The 9,539-nt window shown below is 52.8% G+C and overlaps 1 protein-coding gene across 5 annotated transcripts in view; it reads left to right on the forward strand.

Annotated features, from left to right (window-relative positions):
• The window catches only part of Hectd4 (HECT domain E3 ubiquitin protein ligase 4), a 152,284-nt gene extending 143,038 nt beyond the window's left edge, over nt 1-9,246 (forward strand). For 4 of the 5 annotated variants that reach the window (XM_029477883.1, XM_029477884.1, XM_021163282.2 and 1 more), the window contains exons 69-76: nt 503-622; nt 1,022-1,177; nt 2,910-3,013; nt 3,187-3,408; nt 4,212-4,375; nt 5,033-5,228; nt 5,364-5,586; nt 7,169-9,232. In XM_029477883.1, coding sequence (XP_029333743.1) covers nt 503-622; nt 1,022-1,177; nt 2,910-3,013; nt 3,187-3,408; nt 4,212-4,375; nt 5,033-5,228; nt 5,364-5,586; nt 7,169-7,305 — 1,322 coding nt within the window. In that variant the 3' untranslated portion in view covers nt 7,306-9,232. Of the gene's footprint in view, nt 1-502; nt 623-1,021; nt 1,178-2,909; nt 3,014-3,186; nt 3,409-4,211; nt 4,376-5,032; nt 5,229-5,363; nt 5,587-7,168 lie in introns of all 5 variants that reach the window. The other variant, XM_021163286.2, reaches the window with a different exon arrangement.
• Nucleotides 9,247-9,539: the final 293 nt, after the last annotated feature.

Raw genomic sequence — 9,539 nt, forward strand, 5'->3', positions numbered from 1 at the left:
AAAAAAAAAAAAAAAAAAAAAAGTAGACTGAGCTCTGAAAAGAGAAAAAGTGTAAAAATTCAAAGCATTCATTAATAAAGTTGGTGGCATCTCCCCAAGGTGTCCTTAGGAACTAGTTGGTGTGAAGTTGTCTGTTCAGTCCTTGTTTTATACTTGGCATGTCATAGGACAGGAAGGGCAGAAGCAGATGGAGTCAGGGAATAAGGCAGAGAGGGTGACAGGAAAACACTAGCGCCCCCCTCTGGTCATTCTGCATGTAAATGCGCCCTCACACCAAACAAGAGGAGCACTGATAGAAAAGACACCTGTGTTAATTTCCGTCCTCCATATAAGCACACACACAAGCAGATGGCATTTTACATGGTGTGCTTGACCAGACAGCATTCCAAAGGGTTGGGGGATTAGTCTGCATGACCCCCTCTCACCCTCTCAGTTACAGGAGTGACTAGGAGTCAGGAGAAACAACTATATCCTCACCTCTCTGCCATATTTCCTTCTTCAGGGCTGATCTTCTATGACACAAAGGTGACTGTGATGAATCGGGTGCTAAATGCAACTGTACAGAGGACAGCCGACCATGCAGCACCTGAGATCACCTTGGACCCACTGGAAATTGTGGGAGGTAAGGCTGGCTGCATCCTGGGAACTTAGTACTTAGACAAGTGGGCCCTGAAACCCCAGGGACCAGAGAGCGGTGAGGCGCTCCAGCCCTTGCTCATCTGCTCTTCTGTCTGTGCACTAGACTCCTGATGTGTGCCTTCCAGGTCCAGACGGGCAAACAGAGGTGCTTAGCCCTCCCTGCTCCCACTGCCTTTCCTCTCTGGCTATAGCAGGGGTACAGACGCCATTGTAGCTGGTAACAAGCCCTGCTTCTGTAGTTAAAGGCAGGGCTGTTGTGTAGAGCAGGTGTGAGTTCTAGAGAAAGAGATCTGGGGTTCCCTGAGTCAGCTGCCCAAGCACCACATATGTACAGCACAAAGCTCGGCCTCTAGACCTTATTACGATCCCTTCTCACTTCCAGGGGAGATCCGAGCTTCTGAAAACTCCTACTTCTGCCAGGCTGCCCGGCAGCTGGCCTCCGTGCCATCTTCTCAGCTCTGTGTCAAGTTGGCCAGTGGCGGCGACCCCACATATGCCTTCAATATCCGCTTCACTGGGGAGGAGGTTCATGGCACCAGTAAGTGGCTCTTGGGCTGGGTGCAAATGCACAGGCCTGGGTGGGCTGTGGGGGTGGGGCACAACATGATGATACCCCGCTATCAAGGAGAAAGGCCACAGTCAGGTCTGTAGCATAGTCCTGTCTTCCCAGTCATCTAAGACAGGAACATTATAAAGTGAAGACCAGTTAGTTTATTTACCCAGAATTAAGTTCAAGGCCAACCTGGGAAATTTAGTGAAATCTTGTCTCCAAATGTAAAACGTAGAGAAAGGGAGGGCTGGGAGTGGGAAGAGCTGGGTACGTAGGGTGTGGGGAGTATAGACTGTTGGGACATAGAGGGGCTGGAGGTATAGGAGACAGGGTCATAAACTGATAGAAGTGGAGAGGAATAGGGTGTAGGAGCTGGGGAAGCAGAGAACTTAGGGTAGAGGGATGGGGTATAGAGGCTGGGTGACTAGAGAGCACTGGGGGTATACAATACAAATGACAAGGTAAATGTCCTCCTCGTTGTCCTAGGCTACAGAAGTCAGGCTAACCTCCACTGACTCGTCCTGCCCCCCCAGCCACCATTCCAGGTGTGGGGAAACCACACCCTTTTAGGCACATTTGTCCTACTCTTACTGTGACATTGAACAGCCACCCACAAGCCTTTCCCATCGAGAGGCCCAGCTGAGCAGCTGCTTGAGCCCAGTTGCTCCAGTTGCCCGTGAAACGGAGACATTGGGATCTGTCCATTAAAGCAGTACCTGGCATCATGACACTCATTGGCAATGGGGAAGATAAGCAGAGATGTCCCTTGGCCCTGCCATTCACTTTGTTCCCAGCCACTCAGGACTTTTTTTCCTGTTGTAAGTGGGTGAAGAATGTCCTCTGCCCCCACTTCCCTCTGTTCTGCACCATAGGCATACAAGCAGCCTTAGTCTGGGAACCCCGTAACCAGAGCCCTGCTTCTATGAGCAGCTGCGTTCCCAGGTGCCAGGCGCAGGCTCCCTGCTCACTGAAGACCAGTCCTCACCACTGCACAGATAGGAACTGGGACAGCAGGAAGCTCGGCATCCTCCCAAGTCAGCCAGGCTCTGCAGCTCCATGCTCTCAGACCTTAACAATCTGCCCCAGATGGACCTCCCCAGGGCTCACACCCAGCCTACAGTGTCCTAAATTGCCTGTAGCCTTCTGATCCTTGAATGCCAGCAGAAGCATCCTGAATAGGCAAGACAGGGGGGTCCCAGAAGTCTCTGCAAGGCTGCCACTGTGGCCATCATCTGTATTCACTTACCAGGGCCAATTCTGAGAGATGGTGGGAGGGAGGAGGCACTGGACAGAAGCAGCTCCCTCTTTACTTGTCAGCCTTCAGGTTCCATTCCTTCCCTGCCCCTCCTCCCATGGGACAGGAGACAGTTAGGCTGGGCACAGGTACCTTTATAGAGAGCTAGGGTCAGCATCTCAGCAGGCTCAACCTCAGGACTCCATGCGAGGCTTCGGTGCATACACTGTAGGCACTGGTGAGTGGCCTGGGACCCTCCACAGAAGGCTTGTCTCAGGGCCTAGCCTCTGCCATCCCACATAACTGACAAAAGCAGAGGCTGCTGCTGCCACCCTAGGATGGCATGTCCATAACCAACATACATAACCATGTCCACTGCCAAGTGCACAAGTGACTTGTGGTCCCAGCAGACCATGGCATATGGAGGCAGTGCTCTCCAGGTAACTCTTGAGTCCGCACTGAGACCTGCCTGTCTGTGCTCTGCAGGCGGCTCCTTCCGTCACTTCCTGTGGCAGGTGTGTAAAGAGCTGCAGAGTTCCTCACTGTCGCTGCTCCTGCTGTGTCCCAGCTCTGCAGTCAACAAGAACAAGGTGAGGCAGGGGCTGTGTCCCTGTGGTCCTGCCCCCTCTCCACACACATTTCTGGCCCCGGTGGGTCAGCTTTGATGCCCAGCTGACGGAGCATGAGAAGTGGGCGTATCTTCACTGCAGCCTCCCTCCTGCCTTGGCACGTGCTCACAGGTGACTTGACCTCTCTCGTGCAGGGCAAGTACATCCTGACACCAAGCCCCATCACCTATGGGGAGGAGCAGCTGCTACACTTCTTAGGCCAGCTGCTGGGGATCGCCATTCGTGCAGATGTGCCTCTCCCCCTGGACCTGCTGCCCTCCTTCTGGAAGACGCTGGTTGGCGAGCCTCTCGACCCTGACCAGGACCTGCAGGAAGCAGACATCCTCACCTACAATTATGTCAAGAAGTTTGAGAGTGTGAGTGACACCAGGGCAGGCCCCAGGGTCATCTGGGCCAGTACTCTGTGAGGACCCATGCTTCCTTCCAGGGAAGAGAGCCTGGGACCCTCCACAGAAGGCTTGTCTCAGGGCCTAGCCTCTGCCATCCCACGTAACTGACAAAAGCAGAGGCTGCTGCTGCCACCCTAGGATGGCATGTCCATAACCAACATACATAACCATGTCCACTGCCAAGTGCACAAGACAGTTGAAATGCTGCAGGCAGCTGAAAGAGAGGGCATGCAGATATATGTTTGGCTTGAGTGTCGAGCTGTTGGGGGCTTCAGGAAGGGAGCAAGAGGTGCACATGGGGCCCCTCCAGACCCCAGAGACTTGAGGATATGGCATTCCTGCCTCTCTTTTGCTCTCTTGGAACAACACGAACTGAGGCAACTCATAAACAAAGCATTTTCTTGGGGACTTGCAGTTTCAAAGGTTAAGTCCATTATTGTCATAGCAGGAATCAGACAGGCACAGTGGTAGACTAGTAGTTGAGAATTACATCCTAATCTGAAAGCAGAGAGGGAGATCCTGGGCCTGGCATGGGCTTTTGAAACCTCAGATTCCACCTCAAGTGACACTTCGTCCCCCACCTCCTGACAGCCTGGGCTTTGGGTTCCATGAGCCTGCTCCAGAATGCAGGCACAACTCTGAGCTGGCGGCAGCTCTGTCGAGGCCTGATGTGGGCCCATGAACATGCCAGTGTTTGCCAGCTGAAGGACAGAGTTCCACTGCCTTGGCAACAGAGCAGCAGTCAGCTTCACCCTGCCTGTATCCCACAGATCAATGATGAAAGCGAGCTGGAGGCCTTGTGTGCCGAGATTGCCTCCCAGCACCTGGCCACCGAGAGCCCTGAAGGTCCCAAGCCCTGCTGCCGGTTCACCTACCTGACCATGACTGGCGAGGAGGTGGAGCTATGCAGCCGTGGCCGGCACATCCCCGTGGCGTGAGTGTGTGACTTGAAAGGGCTGCACCACACTAGTGAAAGGGGATGTTCCCAGGGGAGGGCGTGAAATCGGAGGAAGGACACAAAGTCAGAAGAAAAGATGATCGTTAACTAATGGCTTCCCTTAAGGTAGTGAGTGGTTCTCAACAGTGGGTCCTGACCTCTTTGCTGTCAAAGGACCCTTTCATGGCATCATCTAAGACTATCAGAAAACACAAATAAGCTGGGCGTGGTGGTGCACACCTTTAATCCCAGCACTTGGGAGGCAGAGGCAGGCGAATTTCTGAGTTCGAGGCCAGCCTGCTCTACAGAGTGAGTTCCAGGACAGCCAGGGCTACACAGAGAAACTCTGTCTCGAAAAATCAAAAAAAAAAAAAAAGGAAAAGGAAAACACAGATATGTATATTAGGATTCATAACAGTAACAACTTGACAGTTATGAAGCGTCAGTGGAAATAATGTTGTGGTTGGGGTCACCACACCATGAGGAACTGTATTAAAGGTTCTCAGCACTAGGAAGGTTGAGAACCACTGCCTTAGGGCAGTAACCGCTCTTAAGGAGTGGGGTGAGCCGTGAAGCCAGGGCTGGACCAGCCAGCTGGGGGGATGTACCGTCATAGCTCTCCCCTTGCCTCACTGGTGGTCCTTGACCCAGCAGTTGGGAGAACAAGGATATCTACGCCGCAGCCATCCGGAGCCTGCGGCTGCGTGAGCTACAGAACATGGAGTGCGTGACAGCCGTGCGTGCTGGCCTGGGCTCCATCATCCCCCTGCAGTTGCTCACCACCCTCAGCCCACTGGAGATGGAATTGCGTACCTGTGGCCTCCCATACATCAACCTGGAGTTCCTGAAGGTAGGTAGCCCTTCAGGTCTGTCTCAGCACTCTGCCCTCACCACGGCTGCCTGTGCTCTGGTCCACATGCAGCCCCTGTCCCACCCTGCCTGGGATCAGGCCAGGCCTGCTCACACCTGGGCCTTTCTTCCCCAGGCCCACACCATGTACCAGGTGGGGCTGATGGAGACAGACCAGCACATCGAGCTTTTCTGGGGGGCATTGGAGATGTTCACCCAGGAGGAACTGTGCAAGTTCATCAAGTTCGCCTGCAACCAGGAGCGCATCCCCTTCACCTGCCCTTGCAAGGATGGGGGCCCTGACACTGCCCATGTGCCGCCGTACCCCATGAAGATTGCCCCTCCAGATGGCACAGCAGGTATTGCCCTTCCCAGCTCCTGTTGGAGGTGGAACCCTTAGGTCCTCATGGAGATCAGTGACCAAGACCCAGGTCAGGACTCTGCTGTACGAGGAGGCTTGGTGAGCGCTGTGGCCATGCAGCCCCGATGCTTTGTCAACATTTAAAAGCAGCCAAGGAACCACAGCTTGAACATTGCTTACCATTTTCTTACGTTCAGCTCTGCAGCACTAGAGACTAATTGCAGGGACTCATGTGAGCTGGGGAAGCTGGGGACCTCCAAGACACCCTAGATTCTCACCTTTCAAATACAGAAAGATGATTTGTGTTTCAGGTTTGTGATAGCATCGTATGTATCATAGGCTGGCCTCAGACTCACTGTGTAGTTGAGGGTGACCCTGAACTTCTGATCCTCCTGCCTCTACCTTCCAAGTGCCAGGATTATAGGTGTGTACCACCATGCCCAGTCAAAAGGACAATTTTGACTCCGTGTTGGGGAATCAAACCCTAGTCTGACAAGTAGGGATTTTTACCACTGTACTGAGGACAGTACAAGTTTGACCCATGGAGCCCACATTTTGAAAAGGAAGGCAGGCCAGACAGGATGACCAAGGACCAGTAAAATGGCTCATACCTGACTTAAATTCTATCCCTGGGATCCATGTGTTGAAGAGAACTGACTACTGCAAGTTGTCCTATGACCTCTACACATGTGGTACACAACACATACACACACATACACAAAACAATTTGTGTATGTGTGTGTGTGTGAGAGAGAGACAGAGACAGGGTTTCTCTGTGTACCCCTGGCTGTCCTAGGACTCGTTATGTAGACCAGGCTGTCCTTGAACTCACAGATGCACCTCCCTCTGCCTCCTTAGTGCTAGGATTAAAGATGTGTACCTCCAACGTCTCTGCCATCCCTCCACCTCTGCCCTGTTAGACCTTTTTTTTTTTTTAAGATTTATTTATTTATTATATGTAAGTACACTGTAGCTGTCTTCAGACATCCCAGAAGAGGGCGTCAGATCCCATCACAAATGGTTGTCAGCCACCATGTGGTTACCAGGATTCGAACTCAGGACCTTTGGAAGAGATGGCTCTTAACCTCTGAGCCATCTCTCCAGCCCCCCCTCGTTAGACCTTTTTTTCTTTTTTTTTTTTTTTTTTTTGGTTTTTCGAGACAGGGTTTCTCTGTGTATCCCTGGCTGTCCTGGCACTCACTTTGTAGACCAGGCTGGCCTCGAACTCAGAAATCCGCCTGCCTCTGCCTCCCGAGTGCTGGGATTAAAGGCATGCGCCACCACGCCCGGCTCGTTAGACCTTTTTAAAGCCAGGCATGGTAGCATACTTGTGATCTCAGCCCTGGAGAAGCAGGGATAGGCTTACTGTAGCCAATCCAGCCTGCTTGACCATCTCCAAAGTCAAAAGATAGGCTGCTCCTTCTGTCCTGCAAACATGCAGAAATGCATGCACAGAGTGTACCTGCACAAATAGGCACACACAGACCGGTTGCTAGATAAACAAGTGAGTGTCCATGAGACCAGCCTGGAGGCAGAAGCCCGTCTCCAGCCCTCTAAAGTTGGTGTTGTGTCTTGTGTAGGTCCCCCCGACTCACGCTACATCCGAGTGGAGACCTGCATGTTCATGATCAAGCTCCCCCAGTACTCCTCCCTGGAGACCATGCTGGAGAAGCTGCGCTGTGCCATTCACTACCGCGAAGACCCTCTCAGTGGCTGATGGGCGTGAGCCGAAGGATTAGGCTGTCACCAAGGCACCATTCTGCCGGCTTGGGAAGCTTGCCAGTTGAGGCACATCCCTCCAGGGCCCGAGTGAGGAGCTAGCGCCGTTTGCTTTCTGAACTTTCCTCCGTGTCCCAGGGCCACCTGGAAGACACTTTTTGTATGTGTCCGTTTTGTGAGGGTCCGTTCCTTTGCTGCCTGTTTGTGGTACATTTGTAGGATAGTTTAGTTCGCAGACAGTTTATGTCAATTTGATCTTCCTGGACACTGTTTGTTCTTGGTGGCTTCCAGATGCTGGTGCCACAGGTTCAGGTGGTTCCTCATCACAGAGCCACTCGTGGAAAGCTGAGGGTGAGATGACCTCAGCCACACAAAGTATCCTGTTCTCTCTACAGAGTATCTCCACAAATGTGTGAGCAGTCCTCAGTCCTGCCCTCCTGCCCTGAGCTGGCAGGGCCCCTCCTTCCATCTTGAAGTGGTTGAGCCAGTGCTCAAACATTCAAGAGACACAGGGAACTCATGTGTTAATCTTCCTGCTTTACCGTGTGTTCCTGGCCTTGGTTTTTTTTTTTTTTAGAAGTCCTACAGAGGCCCCCCTGTCTCCTCCCATCAGGCAGCCCTATCTGCCACCTGTCTCTTCTGGGCCCCTGGGCTGAGTCATCTGTGGACACCTCAGGAGCAGACAGCCAGGGGCTACTCCAGGCCTTAGCTCACAGACAGGTTGGGTACGGCCTGATGGCTGTAGTTGACAGACAGTGGAGCTCGAGGGGTAGTGCCGAGTGGTTCTCTCTACAGCTGACTGCACAGGAAAGCACACGACTCAAGCCTACCCCACTCTGTGCTCAGAGCCCAGCCCTCCTCACTACAGTGCTGTAAGACGCCCAGGGAAGGGTTACAACCCGTGTCTAAAGACTGTCTGAGGTGCTCTGCCCAATCAGGGCTGCATCAGTGACCCAGGCAGAGACTGCAGGGGAGTCCTCTGTGCCCTGGCTGGCCTGCCCAACACCCTTTACAACCAATGTGTGTGTGTGCCAGGGCTGAGCTTCCTTGCAGGCTCACCCACTACCCCAGTGCATTTGTGCCCCAAATAAGTCTTTGTCCAATGGTACTTTGTTCAAGAACAGCACATGCCAACTGTCGGACACTGTCACTCGGGCCTCCCCAGTTGTCACAGAATGGCAACACTGTAGCTATTGTATGATATTGTGCACACAGAAGTTCTGAGGAGCGTGAGGAGCTCCTCTCTCCACGGCACCTGGCCTGCTTGGAAGGCGCGCAAGCTTTAGGGCTGGCACGCCAGCACCCATCTCCTCCCTGTTACGCTTAGGAAATGCATTGAGGACCATTACAGAAAACACCCCACCCGAGGAACTGATACACCCCAGCTCAGTGTGTGGGCCACGCCAGTCACTGGGCTGTATGGAAGTGAGTGCCCAGAGCAAGCCCTGCTCTCCCTGAAGATAGTGGCCGCTGCTTGGGACCACCCCAGTGGCCTCAAGGATCCTGACTCCGTTCTCCAGAAGGCAGGAGCCTCTGAATTTTAAAGTGGGTTTTCATTCCTGTACCTTCAAATCCGTGGTTCCCCTCAATTCTCTGCCCTTGAGAGGACTTGGGATTCTGTCAGCTACCTCCCCAGGAGGGTTCTGGAAGCATCTGTTAGCCCATTCCTTGATTAGATGACAGCTGTGAGTGAGATATCTGCTGCTAACTCAGCTGCTTCTCCTAGAGAGCACACTGAGGTCCAGACAGATCCCAGCCTTGGCCCTGAACAATGTGTGCTGTAAAGTTACTTGATGTATATTTATTATAATTATTTATGACTGCATTAACAGACTTCCCATCCAGTCTGATGCTATTTACACTCTGCTGTGTAAAGGAAGCTCACTACAGGAGAAAGTCACACCAATAAATGACCTTCATCTGACTGACGGACCTAAGAGAGTGTGGTCACCTCCTCTGACTGACGGACCTAAGAGAGTGTGGTCACCTCCTCTGACTGACGGACCTAAGAGAGTGTGGTCACCTCCTCTTGCTGGCACTGCTAGGTGACTCTTGACACCCAAGTGTCACAAGTGCCTAGGAATTAACATCTGCACTCTCTGCACTCCATTAGCTTTTGAATTCCCTTCCTCCTGTTCCAGGGTGCCACCCACTCTGTCCTGACAGTTACTCTGTGCTCATAGAGCCTGGGGTTTTCCAGAGCCAGCTGTCACCCTAGATGAGTATGGATGT

Source organism: Mus caroli, chromosome 5, assembly GCF_900094665.2.
Source record: "Mus caroli chromosome 5, CAROLI_EIJ_v1.1, whole genome shotgun sequence".
NCBI lineage: Eukaryota > Metazoa > Chordata > Mammalia > Rodentia > Muridae > Mus > Mus caroli.